Here is a 22,853-nt window from a genome sequence, read left to right on the forward strand (position 1 = left end):
GATGGGATGTAGAGATGTGTTCAGTGGTGCATGGATCACAAAACCTTCCTAACTGACAGAAGAGCCTCTCGAGAGGCCAATGTCAAACTGCAAAAAAAAGCAAGATAAAAAAGGGGCAAACTGAACACAACAGTACTGCATATTGCATCATATCCGTGAAATGTTACGGATCTGAGTTAAAAAAAACTGGCACTGTATTATTGTCAAATAATTTTATATTCTTAGTAGTTTCAGTAATATTTATAGATAGAAACCCTAAACGATATAACCAATACCCCATTTTACAATGGTGCATACATTATTTATCTTTTTGGCTCTAACAAATGTACATTTCCCCTCTGTGGGACGAATAAAGGTATTCTGATTCTGATTATTTCACCATAGTTTAGTTGAATTAGAAGTAGTGGTTCATGGTTATTGTAAACATAGATAAATAGTCATAAAGTGTATGGGTACAAACTGACTTCATAATCTAATACATAAAACAATGGTTTCACAGCATAGAAAATAGAAATTGTCACAAAAGATATTGCCTGTAAACCTCATAAAATCACATAAACCTGCTTTATATTTTTTGATGTAGTGATAATGTATCCCGATAGGTGGCGGAGTTGCTCAATATAATAAGTTATTTAACCCGGAAACAGAACTCGCGGACCTTTAAAAAAAGCAGGAAGTGGATCCTGATGAAAGTGACAGTTAGCAATCATGGCGCTTGAAGCAAAATCCAGAAACAAACGATACGAGAAACTGGATTTCCTCGGAGAGGGTCAGGTAGGTGGAAACAGATATGAGTGGATTCGGTTTTTAAATCTGTCCGCTCTCTTCCAATCCTATCTGGCTGTGTAGAAACATGTTAGCATCAAGCGTTAGCCGGTTGTTAATGTCAACAAAGCCTTGCTGCTCCACGCTACTGTGTTCACTACAGCAGCAGTGATGTTGAAAAAACAACACTTTTCTCTACCGTTTTCTCCCTTTCTCTCTTCAACAGTTCGCCACAGTGTACAAAGCCAGGGACAAAACAAACGACTCCATAGTTGCCATTAAAAAGGTACAATAAATAAGCTCAAAATTGGACATTTGTTAGCATGTGTATGGTATGCTGATGTTTAACACTATGTTGTTGTTTTTTTCTGACAGATTAAGGTTGGCCACAGAACTGAGGCTAAAGATGGTAAATGATGATGCACACATTTAACACTCGGTGCTGCCCATTGTCATCACCCTGTTAATGACTTTTATTTCTGATTAATAGGTATTAATAGGACTGCTCTTCGAGAGATCAAACTGCTGCAGGAACTGCATCATCCAAATATCATTGGGGTGAGTGAACATTTATTATGTCAGAATCAGAATTCTAATAAAAAAGTTAATGGTATTTCTTGTAAGGGGGGAAATAAGGAACTTTATATATTTGAACTATTCACCATATTTGCTGTGTTTTTAGCTGCTGGATGCCTTCGGACACAAATCTAACATCAGCCTGGTGTTTGATTTCATGGAAACAGATCTGGAGGTGGGAGAGTTTATCATATTAACAACATCTCTTTCTGTCCATCTGTGTCTTACTAGGTAGACCAACATCGCATGATACAGTATTATGCAGTCCCATACATATATAATACAACAGCCCATTGAGTTTATGTATGTAATGTGTTTCAGAGCTGCAACTAACTAATTACTTTAACTATCCATTCATATACAGATTATCTGCCAGATTTATCGACACACTTTTTGGTCTACACTGTAACTATAATAGTGTCCAAATATATTTAAAAATTGTGAAGAAATGTAAATCCTTGTTTTTCAGTTTCCCTTTAAATGTCTTGTTTTGTCAGACAGTCAAAACACAAAGATAACTTAATAGTTTATCGGAAAGAGAAAAGATCAAAATATCCATATTTAAGAAACTGGAAACAGCATTTTCTCCAGTTTGTTTTTAATGAAAAATTACTTAAACAATCAATTGATTATCAAAATAGTTGTTTATTTTTTTCTCAGTGGATCATTGCAGCTCTGAGTTGTTTACTGAAACTTTTAATGTATTGATCATCGTAAATTGTGTTTCCTGAATGTGTCATAATAAATAACTTGAACTTAACTAAATTCACTGAATAACTTTTGGCAGGAAATATAATGGCAACTTATTGACTCTAACTGCCTATTATTTAATACATCTTAATAACACCTTGCAAAATGATGCAATTAAGTGAAATCAGCATTTTATTTTTTATTAAATCATATTGTGAAGAAGTATATTATTCTTGTTCTATGTACTGTATGGGAATTTACATCTCTCTTTCATGGTTGTAAAAAGAACATTGTGTTGCATTTCATTAGTGGGCCACCACATGATTGACATTTCATTCTTTATTACCTTCCATTTATTAGAGATCAGGGAGAGAGCATTTAAAGCAAAGTGTTTTCTCTTCCCCACTAATATATTTTAATGGTGTGTGGCAACTGTCAGTCATTTGTTCAGTACTATGTACAACTTCCACGTTGTGAAATGTCAAGAGTGCAAAAATAAGCGAAAGGATGAAAAATTGTGAAGAGTTGTGAGGTCAGAAAATAGCACAGAAAATATAAGCATGACGACGACACTTGGCAGTGTAAGTGCTCTCATCTAACCATTAAGTGCTTCTGCACGGTCACCGAGGCTTTTTTATTTTCCTCCTCTGGTTTGTTTTAGCATACGAGGCTCCAGATGGGCGCCAACCATCAGGCTCTAATAGGAAGATGCAAAACAAGATATATACACTTTAGAAAAAATCAATAACACTCGGCTCTTGGCCCTCAGAATGAATTGATGCCATTAGTGGCTCCAGACAGACATGGACGTGAAATATGATGCTCATCTTATTATCTGTGCTGAAGGACTATTTTTAGACCAAATGGTTAGATTTGGCTGTAAGGGCTTTTCAAATACAGATATGATACCTTTTCTACTAAATTGTCAATAAAATCACGACGCAGGATACTCAAATTAGTGTTTTTGGATTCTGGATGAAGGGTTGAATCTATATTGGGCTATTTAGTTTTCATGCAGCTGTGTCCAGTGATATCTGCCAGTTATTTTGTTGTCTTTTTTGCTCCGATACTCTGCTTAAACATGTAAATACAGAAAGTAATGGAAATGGATGAAGATTATTGGTCATAACATGTCCGACTTTTCATAAGCATTTTTGTTTTTTAGGTAATCATCAAAGACACCAGCCTAGTGTTGACACCTGCCAACATCAAAGCCTACATCCTCATGACTCTGCAGGGATTAGAGTATATGCACCACCATTGGGTCTTACACAGGGTAAGAGCACTAGTATGGAAACACACACATATTTGCAAACACACAGACATTCATTTACATTCTGCTACTTTGTATGTCCAGGATCTGAAGCCCAATAATCTGCTGCTAGATGGCAGCGGAGTGTTGAAGTTGGCTGATTTTGGTTTGGCCAAAGCGTTTGGCAGCCCCAACAGAGTCTACACACATCAAGTCGTCACCAGGTATCTGCTTTTTGCCAATTTTGTTCAATAATACAGAACGTACATTTATTTGCCTAGTCTCCTGTGTATTTGTGTCCACTGGAAATCTCCCACAGTAGCTTAACTAAATCCATTAAGACATTAAATATGCTTGATTATATCGAGTTAAATATCTGTCAGTAGTAGATACTCAAACCTACTAATACATACTAATAAATACAGAAATCTTGTCTTCTTCTCGTTGTTAAATTATCTCAAAGTTTCCCAAGTGTTTGAATTGACAGAATATTGTTCTAACTAGCAGAGTAGCATATTGGATGTCTGTTTTTAAGAGTTGTAAAATGTAACTTGTTGATCTTATTCCCAGGTGGTACCGCGCCCCTGAGCTTCTGTTTGGTGCCAGGATGTACGGAGTGGGTGTTGACATGTGGGCAGTGGGATGCATCTTGGCAGAGTTGCTCCTTCGGGTAAACAAAACACACATTTAGAAATATTCATACAGGTATTAGCCTGCTGTTATTTCTGTATCCCCGCTAAGGTCTCTTTGTGTCTCCTTTGCTGTAGATACCGTTCCTAGCTGGAGACTCAGATCTCGACCAGCTGACTAAGATCTTTGAGGCTCTTGGCACGGCTACAGAAGAGTCGTGGCCTGTTAGTATCTGTTTTTGCCAGTGATGGATGTGTTATTATAGTTGCATGTGAATCCTTGTGTAATTTCTTTGTAATTTATGTCCTCAGGGCGTGACTAGTCTACCAGACTATGTGTCCTTCAAAATATTTCCTGGCACACCTCTGGAACATATATTCAGTGCAGCTGGAGATGACTTACTAGAGCTGCTTCAGGGCTTGTTCACCTTTAACCCCGCCACGAGGACCACAGCTACACAGGTAAACAAAGCAGAGCAGAGACAGTATTCTCACTTCCACATCTTTGGAGTAAGGGGTTAACTGGTCAATTGTGAACACAAATAAAAAATCTTAGCCTATATATTCATGATGCTCATTTTAAGTCTTTATTTGAGTGTTAAAAAATAAAATCGTCATTAAGTATTTTGATAATCAATGAATGGCTAAAATCCTTTTCCTATGCAAAAATGGCAAAAATGTTGTCAGCCTTTCAAATATGTAGGTTTTCTGCTCTTTGTTTTACATCATATTCAACTTAAAGGTGGGGTAGGTAAGTTTGAGAAACCGGCTCGAGATACACGTTTTGTTATATTCCATGGATGGTCTTAACATCCCGATAGCAATGAATATCTTAAGTGCTTTGACAAAAAATCCATAAAAAAATGCCATCTGTGGAAGTAGTACTGTAAAAAGCACGACCAATCATTTTAGCCGGCCCGGCTAAAATAACTGGATGGCCTACCTGCCTGTCAGCCTTCCATCTGTGCACAAACTTATCTCGTGCCCTCATTGGTCATGGGCGCGTTCGTGTGTGTTGGAGGAGGGGCTCTGTAAGGAAGTGGCAGATTTTTTTTCCGGCTGTGTATTTTCAAATTCTAGCGCTCTCGAGCTGGTTTCTCCAAAATTACCTACCCCACCTTTAATACCTTTGGGTGTTGGAGTGTCAAGTCAAAACGTTTAAAGACATACATTTGTAGATGGTATTTGGACATTTTAAAGCCCAAATGATTAATTGAGAAAAAAATATCGTCATACAAACAAGCTTAATTAGGAACAATTGTAGACATTGCAGCCAAAGTAATGAGTTCCTATGATGTGATGATGTGTTCATACTGTTGTCTGTTTCTGTCCAGGCTCTGAAGACGATGTACTTCAATAATCGACCTGCACCCACTCCTGGACCCCTGCTCCCCCGACCCAACGGCTCAGCTGAGGCTCTGAGGGAGAAGGAGATAGTCGGGCTCAAGAGGAAAATCGAGGGCGTGGAGACAAGTAATTAATACATAGTTGCTTTTTATATACCCATGAAATGCCACCTTGACCTCGACATACTCTAATGTCAAATGAAGCCAGTCAATATTATCATGGTAAAACTGTGAACTTTTTTTGTGAACATGTCAGAACCAAAACATAAAACAATAATATATATTAGGGCCGGGACTCGATTAAAAAAATTAATCTAATTAATTAGAGGCTTTGTAATTAATTAATCGAAATTAATCGCATTTTTAATCGCATATACATATTTGACCTAAGAACAGTGAGAAGCAATTTTTTTTCACATGGATTTTAGTATACCATTAGGCGCATTCACACCGCAGTACTTTTCCCACAAAGGTTCATGAGAATTTAGTTCATGAGAACTCTTTGAACCTGGGGGTGGATTAGGCAAATGAAGCCGCTGACGTCACTTCTTCTTCTTCTGCTTTGGGTTTACTGGCAGGCCGCAAACCACTTCACGGCGTATACTGCCGCCCAAAGTCCCCGGCCGGAAGTCCCCGGAGTTGGGGACTGGCTTCAGTAGAAGCTGCTGGGAGTCCCAGCAGCCTTCCGAGTAAATCGCCAGAACGCCGACACCTCCTCATCTCCACCGCTCCCATGTTTTATTTTGTGTTGCCATAAGTTAGTCTCTCTGCGTTTCTGCGCTGGGCTAATGCTAATAATGCTAATGCGAGGATAATAAAATGGCGGCTTCACAAAACTTTTTGGGAGTTTTACGGGGCGTGGTTTGCAATCCGCCCAGCCAATCAGAAATATAGCTCTTTTCTCACAAGAGAGCCGTACGAAAGTCCCTGCTCTCTAGCAGCTCTCTGCTCTCTAGCAGGGACTTTCGTGGGGGGTAAAAAGGTTCTCATGAACTAATTTTAGTACCGGCTCTTTTTGGTGTGAACGCGATAAAAGAGGCTAACGTCCACGCTAGCTGCTATATGTTTTGCATTGAGGTGATACTTGAGGCTTGATGTGCTGCGGTGATATGCGAATTCCTTTTTGCATAATTTGCACACAACCGTGCTCTTATCGACGCTTCCATCCGTCCGTTTTTTAAAACAACATTTCCCACTGTTGTTCACTGTGGTTTGTTGTTGTCTGAAGTCATGAACGTTAGTTGGTGCTCCAGTATAATCGGTACGCCTGAAACTCATCCAGTGAGAAACGTTCCGCGGTGCAAAAATAAGTGCGATTAAAATGCGTTAATTTTTTTAACGCGTTAATTTTTGTGTAATTAATTAATCTTAATTAACGCGTTAAAGTCCCGGCCCTAATATTAATATATCTTTTTTTTTGTTATTACATTACATTACATTTCATTTAGCTGACGCTTTTATCCAAAGCGACTTACAATAAGTGCATTCGACCAAGAAGATACAAACTTGAAGAAAACAGAATCATATAAGTACATCAGGCTTCATAGAGCCAAAACATTTCAAGTGCTACTCAACTGGCTTTAGGTAAGCCAGTCCTTTGTTAGTATATAAGTGCTTTGTTAGTATATAAGTGCTTTGTTAGTATATAAGTGCTTTTTATTTTGTTTTGTTTTTTGTTTTATTGCTCAAAGTGGAGTCGAAAGAGATACGTTTTTAGTCTGCGCTGGAAGATGTGTAAGCTTTCAGCTGTCCTGATGTCAATGGGGAGCTCATTCCACCATTTTGGAGCCAGGATAGCAAACCCACGTGTTTTTGCTGATGGGAACTTGGGCCCCCCTCGCAGTGAGCCGTTTGGCTGATGCAGAGCAGAGTGCACGTGCTGGGGTGTACGGTTTAACCATGTCCTGGATATAGGAAGGGCCAGAACCATTCACTGCATGGTACGCAAGTACCAGTGTCTTGAAGTGGATTCTAGCAGTTACTGGAAGCCAGTGAAGGGAGCGGAGGAGCGGCGTGGTGTGGGAAAATATAGGAAGGTTGAAGACCAGACGAGCCGCTGCATTCTGGATGAGCTGCAGAGGTCGGATGGCACATGCAGGTAGACCAGCCAGGAGGGAGTTGCAGTAGTCTAGGCGTGAGATGACGAGAGCCTGGACTAGAACCTGCGTCACTTTCTGGGTCAGGAAGGGAAGTATCCTACTGATGTTGTAAAGTGTGTATCTGCAGCAGCGGGTTGTAGCAACGATGTTTGCAGTGAAGGACAGTTTGTTATCTAGGGTCACACCCAGATTCCTTGCAGTCTGAGTCGGGGAAACAACAGAGGGGCCGATGTTGATTGTTAGGTCAAGAGTGGGACAATCTTTTCCCGGAATAAAAAGCAGTTCAGTCTTGTCAAGGTTGAGCTTGAGGTGGTGAGCAGACATCCACTGAGAGATGTTCGCTAGACAAGCAGAGATGTGTGCGACGACCTGGGTCTCTGAGCGGGGAAAGGACAGAATTAATTGGGTGTCGTCAGCGTAGCAGTGGTATGAAAAACCATGCGGGCTAATGACAGATTTGAGCGAGTTTGTGTACAGAGAGAAGAGGAGGGGACCAAGGACAGAGCCCTGAGGGACCCCTGTAGATAATTAACAAGGGTCGGACTCGGACCCTCTCCAAGTTACCCTGTAGGTGCGGTCTTTGAGGTAGGAGGTGAGGAGGGAAAGTGCAGAGCCTGAAACTCCAAGTTCTTGGAGAGTGCGAAGGAGGATCTGATGATTCACCGTGTCGAATGCAGCAGACCGGTCCAACAGGATGATGACAGAGGAGAGGGATGCAGTTTTGGCAGTGTGCAGTTCCTCAGAGACATCAAGGAGAGCAGTTTCTGTGGAGTGACCTGCCTTGAAACCAGACTGGTGCGGATCCAGAAGGTTGTTCTGATGGAGATAACAGGAGAGTTGTTTAAAGACAGCACATTCAAGTGTTTTAGACAGGAATGGAAGGAGAGAGACAGGCCTGTAGTTTATAACATTGGATGGGTTGAGAGTGGGTTTCTTTAGGAGAGGGTTTAATGACCAGAAGTTAGAGAAGTATTGACGAGATGGGTGAGAAACGGTAGAATATCAGGAGCGATAGTCTGAAGGTTTGAGGGTCAATAATCAGGTCCCAATTTATTCTTGCAAGAAGGAGTTAAATCACATACAGAAATATGGTTCAACTCACACACACGAGGTATGCTGCTGAAAGGATAAGAAAACAATCACATCATGCTTATATAGTCTTCACAGCATCCAATAACATAGTCGTAAATCGGTTTAGCGGCAGATCGGCACATGCAAGTTTTCTTTTTACGATAGTCGGATGTTACTCTTTGCCCTCCAGCGAGTGAAAAAATAAGTGTGAATGTCTTCTTTTCTGTGGGTAAACAAATGAATCAAGTCTTGGCTCCTCCAGTCTCGACAGGGCGCAGCTGCAAGGTCATGCACAGTTCCAACAGTATAAGATAACAGTGGCACACAGTATTAAGCCCATTTTTCCAACAATATAATACAGAATAAATGGGAATATATTCTAGACCGTTATTGTCATTTTGAAATACTATGAATAAATGAGTGCCATAAAGTTTTGGTTTTAAACAGTGTCTGCAACAATGTCGAGGCTGATGTTTAAAAGGAGTTGGACATATTTAAAGCATCCCACTCTAACCCTTACCAGCCAATCTTACATATAACATGTTGTTAATTTTAGCCGAGGGAACCACTCGTTTTCTCACTAGTCATAAATCTAGAATACCACTTGTTTGAACCTAGCAATTCAAAGGGTGTTGGCTGCACATTAAACTGTAGTTAGAAATTCAGAGTATAGCAAAATAGAACACGCATACACACACACACACACACACACACACACACAGATTAGTGAATCGTGGTAGGGTATGTTTTACTGAAGGAGGACCTTGATGTTACTGGGAGGTTCAAAGCTTTTCCAGCTCCTCCTGTGGTTTCTAAATGTTCTGGGTTGACTGTACGCTCTGCTCTATGCTACAGTATATTATAGAGCGAATTTCCAAATACCTACACCATATGGAAGCTTTAGTGGGTAGCAGATTGCTCTTTATAGACTTTTTTTTAAAGTTGCACATGTAGTGTAGATACATTATGTGTATTGTTAAAGTATCTTTCTTACTTGAGATTTAGATATAAACACAATATCCTATCCAGTTTAGGAGCACCAGAGATACCTATGTCTCGGTCTTATCTGTCCATAGTAGGTTTACGGATTAAGATGATGGTCTCAGTTGCAAGGACATTAGACAGGAAATTGAAAATGTAGCTAACCAGCTTGAACCGCATGGTAATACCAAATCTGCTTAGTTTAGGTAAAAATAGGACACTTTTCAGCTTATGGTCTCTACTATGACAGTAATACAGAATAGTTTGCTAAAATGAAAAGTCTGCCATTTTGGGTAAACATTTAGTTTAGTTTTGATCCTGTAGTTTAAATTAAATATGACAATTGTTTAAGCCAACCAGAATGTAATGGACATCTTTGCAAAAGCTTCAAGAGTTGTGAACAAAATACATCATTTTGTTTAGTATCAAGGATGAGAATACTTAACAGAAGAAAAATAATGTTTCTAAAGCAGAACCCAACCGAAACATATTGGTCATATTTGCTGTTAGTGGACTCTCAACTAGCCCGGATTACCTAAAGTGAATTTCGGGAAAAAGTGAAGTGCTTTTTCATGTTTTTGTAACAACATTCTTTCTATTTCTTTTCAGCTGTGATGAAGAAGAAGCTCATTTTCTGACCAATGGAACCTGGTTCATCAGAGGATCCCCTTCTTCACACACTTGCGCGGCTCAGCCTTCCCGCATTGCTCAGGATTATCCACTGGAATGGAGGAAAAAAAAGGAACTCCAAAACCAGCGGAGGGAAAAAGGCTCAGATGTTTTTAGGAAATGTTAGAGGATGTAGCTGTTGAATCAGTCAAGACTTGTGCCTAAGATTACCTCTCCGTATCCGAGGGGCTGCTGTGTGAGCCATCCCATCGACTGATGTACTACAGAGGTCAATAGCCTCAACTCTGGTGGACTTTTTTCATTGCCACAATGATGGCTAAGCTCTGGGAGCCTGTTGTAATATGTATATTTATGTGACTGAAAATAAGAACAACCAAACAAGAAGGCCTGGTTTATTTCATTTATATGTATTTAAATTGTGCAAATACATGTGAGGGATGTGACTACCTTAAATCAATCTGACCCTACATGGTTTTATATGATTTATTAAGAAAGGTTTTTCTACTATGGTAGTAAGACATTATTGTGACAATCTCACTGCTACTTACATATTAATACAACACTAGAATAATGTTAGAGGTGTTAACAGTCCACCTGTCACCTATTGAACATGTGTGGACAGAATTATACCTGTAATTTATTTATGCAGCCTGTTGGCAGAGTAAAAGGTAAAGAGGGTTGTATTTTGGCACAACTATGTGTGTCATAAGCCATGTCTTCCGGGCAGACAGAGTGACGCTGGGCTGGCCGTGTCCTGCAACAATGTGCCACTCGTTCCCTCTGTCCCTTCTCTTCAACATTACTGTGATCCAACGCGGCCTGACATGTCAGCGAGGCCTGATGGCCTTTTGGTTTTCTGTCAAACAGGATCATATCAGAAAATAAGACAGTGAAAGACATGAGAGTATTTCACAAGAACAATTCAAATTCCTTATCAAAAGATGTATATTTTCTGTATGCTGCTCTAGTCTTCACAATGAGATCATGTTTAAATTCTCTATAAGCTAAAAGATTTTTATATATATATAAACATAATTCATACATTTTAACACCTTATTGAGTATGAGCATTGTTCGGATCCGAGCCGAGAGAGTAATCAAAGCTCATGGTGCCCTAAATTTAGAAAGACATTGCTACACTGAACAAAAATATAAACGCAACACTTTTGTTTTTGCTCCCATTTTTCATGAGATGAACTCAAAGATCTAAAACATTTTCTATATACACAAAATAACCATTTCTCTCAAATATTGTTCACAAATCTGAAAAAATCTGTGATAGTGAGCACTTCTCCTTTGCCGAGATAATCCATCCCACCTCACAGGTGTGGCATATCAAGATGCTGATTAGACAGCATGATTATTGCACAGGTGTGCCTTACAATGGCCACAATAAAAGGCCACTCTGAAACGTGCATTTTTGCTTTATTGGTGGGGGTCCGAAAACCAGTCAGTATCTGGTGTGAGGGTTAGGGTAATGTTGTGAATCGAGTGGCCCATGGTGGTGGGGTTATGGTATGGGCAGGCGTATGTTATGGACGACGAACACAGGGTTAGGGTTAGGTCATGCAATCGAAAGTGAAACTTAAGCTCGCTCTATTGCGGAGATATTCCCGCGGGAGTGCAGACAACTTAAATGTATTTATTTATTTCAAATGTGACATTTTACCAATATACTGACGGACCACTAGGGGGCGCTCACTGACCACCAGTGGTCCGCGGACCACACTTTGAGAAGCACTGCTCCAGGGTGATAGCAGGACACCCCATCTAGTCACTCAGAAAAGATTAGGACAATCTGATGTAAAGTTTCAAAATAAGACCTTTGAAATCTCATTTATGAGCTATCAATCCCAGTGCTTCTCAAAGTGTGGTCCGCGGACCACTGGTGGTCCGTGAGCGCCCCCTAGCGGTCCGTGAGTATATTGGTAAAATTTCACATTTGAAATTAATTAATTAAAGTTTTCCGCACTCTCGCGGTAATATCTCCGCAATGGAGCGAGCTTTCACTTTCGATTGCATGATATAGCCCAGATAAATACCTTCATCACACATGTGGCCACTTGTTTGTACCATTTTCAGGCGATTTGTAAAAAACGATGTGTTTTTGGATATTTGTGGAGTTAGGTGGTCCACGAGTGTTTTTTTATTGGTTAAGTGGTCCTTGGTATGAAAAAGTTTGAGAAACACTGATCTACACCTACAGCTCCTAAAGCATATAATCAGGATACAGCCGTTGTGTATTTTATTATGTGAAGCACTAATGGTTTTAGAAAAATATCGACTCTTTGTAGATATCTACTAAACTAAAGCATACAAATAAAGAGAGTGATGTAGGCCTGTTATACTGAGTGATATATATTATACACACTGCTCTGTTTTCTGCACGGACCTCACAGCTTTTCTCCCTGTAAACATCGCGTCGCGATTCAAGCAGTTGCTAGGCTTGAGACGAGCTGCGGCTCGCCTCGAAAGTAGACGAGAATAGCCGATCGCAGCCGGGGGAGGTCTCAAAAAGCTCGCCTGAAGTCGGACAGCTCGGAGTCTTCTTCTTCTTCTCTCGGGTTTTTGGCGGATTGCAAACAACTTTAAGGTGCATACCACCACCTCCGGAGTCGGCTTGACTCGGTTTGCATTTATAAAGAATGCACACATGTGTCTGTGACAACCTGTTAAGCCTGAAGGTCCCCGCCGGCGGGTACTTTGGTTTTATTTTCACGACACTGTGTCTCAGTCTCAGGGGATCTTAATATTTAAGAACCTATTAATGTGTTATACCAGATTAACGGGAATAATCTCAGCTAACTGACGATACAAACCATTTTTACCAAAACAAAACACAAGTCTCATAAGAAGCATCTACATGACTATCATGGTCACTACCGGAGGACCGGGTTGTGTCGGTTGCTTCATATCTTCTAATTGGTTGTTCACTCCTGGTCGGGACCCTAGGCAATGAATCAGCAGTCGTTGACTCCGTCTGGTTCGCGCCATCTCCTTACTGTGTGTGTGTGTGTGTGTGTGTGTGTGTGTGTGTGTGTGTGTGTGTGTGTGTGTGTGTGTGTGTGTGTGTGTGTGTGTGTGTGTGTGTGTGTGTGTGTGTGTGTGTGTGTGTGTGTGTGTGTGTGTGTGCGTGCGTGCGTGCGTGCGTGCGTGCGTGTGTGTGTGTGTGTGTGTGTGTGTGTGTGTGTGTGTGTGTGTGTGTGTGTGTGTGTGTCTATGTCCCTGAGTGTTAAGAAGAACCAATGTCTTTATAGGGATGTTTCACTATATGTTGCACATAACAGGTATAGTTGATCAATGATTATTTCGTTGTACAACAATCAATAGTAACGAGGAAAACATTACCTCTGCCCTCAAGCAGTCCTACAGCAATGCTTTGGAGTAGTATAATTGTACATACATAGGACTCTTTGACAGAACGCACACACATTCCCCTTTAACGCACACACATTCCCCTTAAAAATCTTCAATGCACACACATCTTAGACATGTAGCCTTCCAGATGCTTGACATGCTGTGTCCAAATAAGGATGTTTCATCTCCCACATCTCTAGTCTCCTGCCATGCAAACTGCTCCTACTTCATACAGAGTAATTAAGCACACACATATGTTTAAGCCAACTACTCCAAAATGTTGTGGCAATTTAGCACTCACAACATGAAAGAATAAAACAGAGAGGAACCAACAAAACACAAACACAGGTACAGTTGAGCAGCAATCATACAGCACATATAGCCACTGCAACGAACACACACACACCTTCCCTATGCAGCCCACCACACAAATGTCACATGTCCATCTCTCTGAAAGCCACACTCACACATGTTCAAACGTCCTCGTCCCATAACATCCCTAGGATTAGCCAACTAACAAAGGTCAACTATTCCCATACCCTAAGGCCTTCTCTGAACTTCCTCCAACCTCGAAGTCAGCTCACTTGAAATGAATACATCTATTGATAATTCAGAACGACCATTGTCTCTCCAACTGTGCGACCCAACTCAGCTACACACATCCTATATATCAGTTGACATTAAAATGAATATACCAGAAATACGCTGTACCAAACCCTCTACAACACGTTACTTTAGTGTGTGTGTGTGTCTGTGGTGTGTGTGTGTGTGTGTGTGTGTGTGTGTGTGGTGTGTGTGTGTGTGTGTGTGTGTGTGTGTGAGTGTGTATGTGTTGGCTGACTGGGTCAGATGACAGGTTTGGCCGATAGCTGCACATTCATAGAGAGTAACAGTAAAAGCCTTATCAGCTCATGCCGAGGCCGATTCATTGGCCAGGAGAGCCTCTGTTGGAACCAACACACTCACACTGTCGCCCACATGCTGGGACTGAACATGAACACAGGGATTGTGGGAGAAAGTAATTCTTACACATATCTCTGAATCCGCGAGATAAGCATGTGGGACGGACCGCAGTGGGATGATTAAGACTTTGAAATTAATAATACAGTTTTGAGGCTTATGTAAAGTAAAACTCAACCAAAAGGCAAAACTCTAGGGTAATGTAATGTTTCCATTAGAAACAGCCAGGCTTTCACGTCTCCCCTGAAGACTTATTGTGATTAGCGTAGAGGTAAAAATGGACGTTTCATGAATTATTGATCATCAACCTCTTTAGTCAACTGTTCTTCCTTTCTGAAAGATTGTAAAAACTTGAACAATATATTTTATCCATAGAGTCTAGGACAGTAGGCAAAGTTCTTTAATTATAATCACATGAGAGAAGTTATGTTTATGTCTGACAGATGTTTTTTCACAACAGTATTTGTGGGTGTTTTCCATGTGGGCACTTGAATGAACATGACACAATATCATAACAAATTGCCAAACACACATAACTACATTTTCCTCGTTAAGCCAAAGCCTTTGCATAAACCTTGTCTGCTTGGGAGGGTTCAAGGTTTTTATTTGTCATACGAACATAGCTACAGTGTAGTTATGACGATGAAAATCTTAGGTCACAGGCTCCTCCAACAGTGCAACACAATAAAACAGATACACAGAAAAATATAGTGCAAGTAAACAGTAAATACAAAAAGAAAAATAGTTTAAAAAAGTGAAAGAGTGAAATAGTGCAATAAGAGTCTATATTTAAGTTATTGGAACATGATATAGATAAATAGATCAAATGAGACAGAATGACATAATATAGGTTGTAACAATGCAAATTATCTTTCATACTGGTGGTTATTACAGCTTTAGGAGTTATTTTACTTTAATTCTTGCAACTACTATCATCATATTATAGCAAGACTTATGGTGATTATTAGAAAAGAACCATCCATTATCTGTAGTTGTCAAGTAATGAACATTACGTGGGGATTAAGGATTAAACGATTCAAGATCCAAAGGCTTTATTGTCATATGCACAGTACAGTAGGTACAATGTAGATAGGGCAAGGCAAATCTTAAGTAGGCTATATATAAATAGTGCAAGAAGAAACAGAGTACAATAAAGTAATGCAACATTATCATGAAGACCAATGTGCAAGTAATGCAGATGAAGTAAACTATATGTCAAAAAAATTATAACAGCAATAAGCTAAATGTTGCAGAGAATGTTGTAAGTGAACAAGTACATGCATGAGTCTATACATGTAAGTAAAATAAGATAAACAGAACAGAATGTACAATAAAATACTGTACAGTGAAAGTAGTAGGCCTACTATGTATTGGATTATTATTATAATTAGATCCAGATAGCTTTATATGTAGGCTGATTTAGGACATCGGTATGTTTTTAATTATATTTAACTATGACCCCTGCCCTAATAATAGTGTAAAGCTCTTATAAAATTGTTCTACTAACTATACATTAATACTCCATGATGGTCTTGTAATGTGTAGGGTCCTCGGCAGTGTTTTTAATGCAAGTAATTGGTGTGACATCTGGCTTTGACCTCCTAATGTTAGCATATAGCTTAAAGTGTGTCCTAGATTTTCCATGGCCTGTTTACAACCACTTCTTGAAGCCCTCTGTGGCTTTCAGCTTTGTGTTCGGCTTTTTGTTGGTGATGGGAGTGGGAGGAGAGACAGGAAGCATTAGGGAGGGGGAGGAGGAGGAGGAGAGACAGCGGGGACAGGAGCGTTGTTTCCCGTGTGCTGGTGGCGGTGATTTCATGTGGAGAGGAAGCAGCAAGCTGCTCGTCTTCTACTCTTAAAACGGATTTTATTGATTGTCTCCAAGCAAAATGTGTACCCAGTGTTGCATATCGCAGGTAAGGAGCACTTCTCTGAATAACTGCTGCTTTATTGTTGTAACCCACACAATGACACGTTATTGAATCGCTCCAGCCTTGTTTACTGTTTGTATGAATGTATGCTGCCTCTCATCGTCAGCTAGCGCGAGGCACCGATTATTTAATGTCGCGTTGATTCCCGTGACCCCTGTCAGCCACCGTAATTCATTAACATTGTAACATTATTATTATTATTATTATTATTATTATTATTATTTCCATCACCGACATGATTGAATAACTTCACTGTAGTAACGTTACAGCCGCTGGAAGACAAAGAGAGATGAGGCTAAGCTAAACCAGCCAGTATACCTGCTATCATCGCTGAATGTCTGTACAGATGTGTTCAGTCCATGGTGGAAACTGAGAACTGCTCAATCGTGTCTGCTGTGGTGAGACATGCGTCTTGTGTCTTCATTGTGGTTTTCTTTTCAGTAATGCAGTTGCACTTTTCCAACCACAACAAAAAACAAACCCAAACCTTTTTAGCCAACCCGATTTACAGCTTGTAACCTACTTCTTACTCCAGTAATAAACACCCTTAAATGCATGTTTTGGTTTCATTTAGGCCTACCTATATTTCGGAATTCGTTTTGGACAATACGTGAGGTTATATTAAACCAGTGGTGTAAAGTAAATACATATATTTACGTAAGTACGTACTGTACTCAAGTACAATTTTGAGGTACTTTACTTGAGTATTTTTGCTACCTTGTAGGCTACCTCTACCCCACTACAATTCAGAGTTGAATTGTGTACTTTAACTCCACTACATTTATGTAATGTACGTTGAATAAGACTTTAGTTATACCTGGAGTAACATTCAACAGAGCCATGCAGCATACAAAGTCATAAAAACTAGCTGCAACTTTATTGTCATTAAGTACACGATCTGAGTACTTATTCCACCCCTGTATTTAAGTTACAGAAGTGTGTCCCCCTGAGAAATCATATGGTTGAACCTACTTTATTTCTTCTTCTTTTTTCAGTTATGAAGTTGCAGAATTTTTTGTAAAAGGCACACTTCTTTTTCCATTGTCTCTTTTTAAAGGGAGACCTGACTATAACAGGCTGCAGCAGTAAGAATATAATTTTGCATTTGTTATTATACTGTAAGTAGCCTTTAATACAGTTGCAGAATTGCTATGATGAAAAGTCTAGCTAGCCGTTTATATGCAAAGTTAGAGAAGACTTTCTTCCGGACTGAGTTTATTTTTCCTCCAACAGATTGTATTTGACCACAGGGTTTCCACTGCTGAGCTGGTCTGGTCAGGAATTTAATTACACAAACACATCGCTCATCTAAGTAGCGCTCCCTTCTATTTCCTGTTCTTTTCAGAGACAGGGTGAATGAAACGATAGATAGAAGAGGAAGATAAAGAGGAAAGGAAGGCCAAACAATGCGTCAGATTTGTGTTGCTGTCCTGGTGTGCTAATCCCTGTCACAGACACTCCATTTAGTTCTGTCGCCATCTCTATGTATGTGTATACTTGTAATTAGCTTTTTTTTAGTTGCATATGTGTGCCCCTCTTGAGTTTCAGAGTAGGCTAAATTGATGTGTGGTCTGTTAATTTCCTCTGGCTCAGAGGTGGAAATGAAGGGAGGGAGGGCGGGAGGGCGGTGTTTGGGTTAGATTTGGCGAGGAAAGGAGGCATGGTGTGGGAGCAGCTCACTCGTAAATTCTCAGTGGGATCAGGCATGTATGCCATATTGTGATGGGATAGGGGGTCGGCTTTAGCTCAGTGTTGAGTTTTGTCCAAAGGCCTGCAAGCTTTGGCTGTGAGTGTGGGACAGGACCAAAACCATGTGGGTGTTAAAGCAGCACAGCTATGGCACAGTTAACTTTGGCAGGGTCCATGCATCAAGAAGACCTGGAGGATACTAGAGGCTGCGTAAAGCAACCATTCCTCTTGATAAAGTATGCTTGAGTAACACATCAAGAACTTACTGTACACTCTGGCCTTTCTGAATGTGCAGGCCAAAAAACAGGGTGTTCATGTTGGCCAACTTTGTCCAGTACACCGTGCTTTATTATCCAAACATGTTTGCCTATCAGGGTATTGCAAGACAAATGATTAATTTGGTTAAAAGGGATTGGTGTGACGTGTATTGGTGTTTATTTATTTGGTAGTTTTATTTTTGTTTGTGGGGTTTCTGACACAGTTAAGTGTAACATTGTGTTTCTATTCCTGCGAATTTCCTTTTCAAACTAAATATGGGGAAATCCTTAACTTTCACTATCTGTTCACCTATAACACACAGCTGTCACAGATGGCTTATTGCCTATCACTGCAATGTCACAGAGGGGCAGGTCATTCGAAAAACAGGTGTTGATGAACTGTACATTTTACTCAACTTGTAAAATTATAACTGAATACCACCACTAAACATCTGTAGCAGTCCCCACCAACATACATTTCTGCGTCAGTCATACTATTAGAATTACTGGCCAACTGTATCCATGTGAGACATGTCTGCTATTTCCAGCTTCCCCTCAGGAATCTTGCTGTGGTCAGCAGCAGCAGGAGTTTGTTTTCCCGCTGGGACTGGCAATCTTTCATCTCTTTTGTCTCTCTCTAGACACAGCAGCGCGATAATGTACTACACGAACCTCCTCCTCCTCACATCTTCCCATGTCTTGCCTGTTACTTATCAGTGTTTTGCAGGTTTTGGCAGTAGCTTTTTGAAGCACATGATATTGTTAACAACTCTGCCTAACTTAAGCATCACTAGTAAACAACACCTTTCCTCTTCGGGTAAACACAGCATAGGGTTAGCCTTAGCCCAGGGGTGTCCGAACTACGGCCCAGGGGCATAATGCGGGCCCGCGAGCCATTTTGAATCGGCCCTCAGCAAATTAAAAAAGTATGGTGAAATGGGCCCACAAATTAAACTTGTGCTTGTCTTACATTGTACTTTTTAAATATATACGTTCAAATAAATTAAATAAAAATAAATTACTGTGTAATAACACAGTAGTATTCATGTGTAAGTAAGCACAGTTTTTAAAGTTGAAAACATTTTCTAACAAATTGATAAGAAAAAAGCCCAATTACTCATTTACATATCAAGCTTGAAATAGACCCTTCATATTTCCACTTATTATAAGCAATCTGAGGCTTCTGTTTTAAGGAATGAGCTGCTAACAAAATAACTGAAACCCTATAGAGATATGAGATGTAGGCTTTCTTTTTCTTAAAGCATTTTCAAGTATCAAGCCCACATTTGATTGATTTTGCTAATTCACAACTTAACTTATGAGGCGATACACCTCTAGTGATTGGCCCTGCCCTTCGTATATTTTTCTGTATGTGGCCCTCAGTGAAAAAAGTTTGGACAGCATTTGACTCACTGTGTTCCCGTTCTTTTTTTGTTATTTCCTTTGTTTATTTTTGTGACGGACTCCTTTGTCTGCACAGGATTGTTTCATTTCTGTTTTTCAGCTCTTCACTGTACCTCAGTTCTTCTTTTTCTTTATTTTCTTTTATGTCCATTGGACTTAAGTTTCTCTCTGTTGGTTGTAGCTAGGGGCTGTATTTGCCAAGAGAGAAGCAAAGCCCTTCCTTTGTGTATAGGAAACAGAGCAGTGATACATTTTTGCTGTGTGTATACAGCTGCCTAGCTATATCAACAATAGTGAAGCTGTCAGTCACAAAGTAAGAGAAACGGAGTAGGTTTTGGTCATGGGCTTGTGCCAACCTCACTTTGATGTAAAAGATTCTGCCTTGTGTCTGTTGTGAAGTTTTTCATTTTTTCTCCCAGCTCTATTGGAGCCTATAGGCATTGTAGTAAGATGAGATAAGAGGGTGTGCCTACAGTTTCGACTGACATTTTGGTTTGTCATCATGATTCCTTATCCCCTGGCCACTAACGCGGAGTTCCCTCAGTTTTACAGCGGCCAGTTACAGCTTAATCTACAAATATAAGGCAGAATAAAAGAAGAGAACAAATGAATGTATTAGATTAGATGAATGAATGAACAGCCAAACCAATTGTTTGAAATTGTTTTGCCACAATCTTCCAGTCGAGTTTGTTTTGACAGTGTTCATCTTGGTTGTGAGTCATGTCTGTCTGCATGTGCTGCTATATTTCCCCACGGAAAACTGTTACCCCACCCTGACCCAGAGTCAACATCTCAAATCAACTGATACACGTTTTTCCCTCTGTTCAAATCTTGGAAGAAGCAGATGTTTTCTGTAGTCTGGTGCCAAATATTCCATCCAGATTTGGTCAAATGTCTTCAGTTACTGACCCATAGAAGCATATTTAATTCAACTGCTTGGCTAGTGAATTTACAGTAGGAGAAATCTTTCTATCCAACCCTTTGCTGTGTCTACCATGATAAAGTGAGTGACCTATTTTTGAGATTGGACTGTTTGTTTTGGAGCAGGTGTGTCTGCGTGGCTCTGCTCTCCAGTTTACCCCTGTGTGTATGATTTTGGCTAGACTTGTTTTTTCCTGTTTGTTAAATACTGCAACACTCATCACTGCTGGGTCTGGGGGCGTAGAGAATGGAGGAAGGAAAGAAACATTGTAATTATCTTCAAGGCTCTGTTACGACTCACAGATGTTGCTTAAATATTGTTGATTAAGCATCCAGCTGCAACTCAGGGTCCTCGTTAAACAATTAAAGGTGAGACAGACTAATTCTGTCTTTGCAACCATTTGCTTAATGTCAATGGCTTTTGGGTTCCTTTCCTGAGGGGATTCTCCCTGCTGTGTCCTGTCCATCCTCTCTACTTAAAGCAGATTCCTGTGGGTGTTTGAGCTATATCGTCCTCCCCCTGTCCCCTAGAACAGCTGGAGAGTAACCGGAGTGAGTGATTTAGGGTAAAGGGCAGCTGAAGATAACAAAGAAAGGGCAACGAGGGGAAGATGAGAGGAAAAGAAGACAAGAGATGACAACAATAACACTCTACATAACAGGGTGGGGGAGGATGGAGGAAATGACGTGAAGAAAGCGAGACAGTTTCAGACGTGAGTGAGATTGTTGTGGTCTCTCAGACAGAATCTCAATGTAGTGCAGCCTGGTGCCTTTTAATAGGGTTGTAAACAGGCCTGAAGAGTAACAGATTAGATGTAATGAGATTACGTTATCAAGATGTATATTGTTGGGGAAAGATACAGTTATCTTATACTGTTGTGCAGGATCTTGCAGCTGCCTCCTGTAAGACAAAAAAAGACGGTTTTCTCCTGCATTCCTTTAGAGTTGTCTCTGAGGGCAAAGAGCAACATTTGACTATCGTAAAGAGAACCTAGAGTCAGACTACAGTCTTTTCCCATCTGTTGCCAACCTGATTCAGGACTATGATACTGAATGCTGTGAAGACTATAAAAGTGTAACGTGACTTTCGGCTCCTCATGTGAGTTGAACCATATTTTAGTTGGAATGCTGATACAGCATTCCAACTATCTGTTCTTCGAATTCTTTATTATTATTCCGCCGGGATTTTGCACCTCTTCTGCTCCCACATTCCACATCGCAGAAACTCTGTTCAAACATCGAAACGTTCAGCTCGGTCGGGAATCAATGGCTATTACTTTTTTCATTCATAACTTTCATAATTCCCGAGATATATCCCATAATTCATCACATTTTTAACATGGAAGTCAATGGAGAAATTCTTCAGACTTCAACTAATCTTCATGCGACTTCAACTGCTAACTGTTCCATCATACTTTCACTCAGAAACCTCATTCCAACTTTACAATGTTACACATCTTTCTGACATTATTCATATTAAACAACTTTTAAATCACATTCATACTTTTAGAAATATTAAACATTGTTCAGACCTTGGTAAAGAGGCCTTCGTCAGATTTTAACATAACTAGAGTGTGTGATGTCACAGCTAGAGTGTAGGACAGCTTGAAATGTGCCTTCATATTTTTTTTTAAACCTGCCATAATTCCCAAACCCTACATTCCTGAGACATAATTTTTCATGACAAACGTAGGAAAACATCTCGTAGCTTGAAAAATGACAAATAATTAGGCAAAAAATAATTAAACAAAATGCCTCTTGAGGGCATGAAGTGACAACAACTTTCAACATGTCTCCATTAAAGCCCATTGTAATTTCAGGCTGATATTTCCGCACAGCAGCAGCCGCACACCTTTAGTTAATCTGCCAAAAAGGCCACATTATTGACCCGAAAGTACACAAAAAGCACACTTCAGATACTCAAGGTCCTTGAGATGCTTCACGCTTTGAAATTTCACCGATATCTGTTACGGTTCTTCAACAAAACGTTCACATGTAACAGGTTTATCTCTCATTCAGAACAATGAAAATGCTCTCCTCTAACTGAATATGTCGTTAGCTCAAATATAAACACCTGTGTCATGGAACAGGATGATGTCATAACTCCAACTGACATGCTCAGAGCAGCAGACTTCAGATAAAGGTTAATGGTCCTGCCCTTAACAGCTCTACGTCAATTATGGGGTGTCATCATATGCCGTTATGGGGTGTCATCATATGCCGTTATGGGGTGTCATCATATGCCGTTTCCTCGCCATAAAAGACGATGCCGCTTTACATTAACTCCTATGAAAAT

At 40.1% G+C, this 22,853-nt stretch overlaps 2 protein-coding genes across 2 annotated transcripts in view; both read left to right on the forward strand.

The window, feature by feature from the left end:
• The first annotated feature begins 658 nt into the window (after positions 1 to 658).
• Positions 659 to 10,506, forward strand: cdk7 (cyclin-dependent kinase 7). The gene is made up of 12 exons (XM_034200756.1): positions 659 to 774; positions 992 to 1,051; positions 1,141 to 1,174; positions 1,256 to 1,323; positions 1,448 to 1,516; positions 3,197 to 3,307; positions 3,389 to 3,507; positions 3,854 to 3,953; positions 4,051 to 4,137; positions 4,225 to 4,374; positions 5,247 to 5,385; positions 10,019 to 10,506. Exons 1-12 carry the CDS (start codon positions 709 to 711, stop codon positions 10,045 to 10,047), a joined length of 1,032 nt encoding a protein of 343 aa, XP_034056647.1. The 5' UTR covers positions 659 to 708; the 3' UTR covers positions 10,048 to 10,506.
• A 5,598-nt stretch (positions 10,507 to 16,104) lies between these two features.
• The window catches only part of serinc5 (serine incorporator 5), a 30,424-nt gene continuing 23,675 nt past the window's right edge, over positions 16,105 to 22,853 (forward strand). The window contains exon 1 of the mRNA XM_034200763.1: positions 16,105 to 16,271. Coding sequence (XP_034056654.1) covers positions 16,245 to 16,271 — 27 coding nt within the window. The 5' untranslated portion in view covers positions 16,105 to 16,244. The remainder of the gene's footprint in view (positions 16,272 to 22,853) is intronic.

Source organism: Gymnodraco acuticeps, unplaced genomic scaffold (genome assembly GCF_902827175.1).
Source record: "Gymnodraco acuticeps unplaced genomic scaffold, fGymAcu1.1, whole genome shotgun sequence".
Lineage (NCBI taxonomy): Eukaryota > Metazoa > Chordata > Actinopteri > Perciformes > Bathydraconidae > Gymnodraco > Gymnodraco acuticeps.

Excerpts from the sequence above, each read along its gene's own strand:
- cdk7 (XM_034200756.1), top strand. The coding sequence starts at position 709 with ATGGCGCTTGAAGCAAAATCCAGAAACAAACGATACGAGAAACTGGAT. Across the intron at positions 1,175-1,255 it reads CAGAACTGAGGCTAAAGATG|GTATTAATAGGACTGCTCTT; the intron begins GTAAATGATGAT and ends TCTGATTAATAG. Across the intron at positions 4,138-4,224 it reads CTACAGAAGAGTCGTGGCCT|GGCGTGACTAGTCTACCAGA; the intron begins GTTAGTATCTGT and ends TTATGTCCTCAG.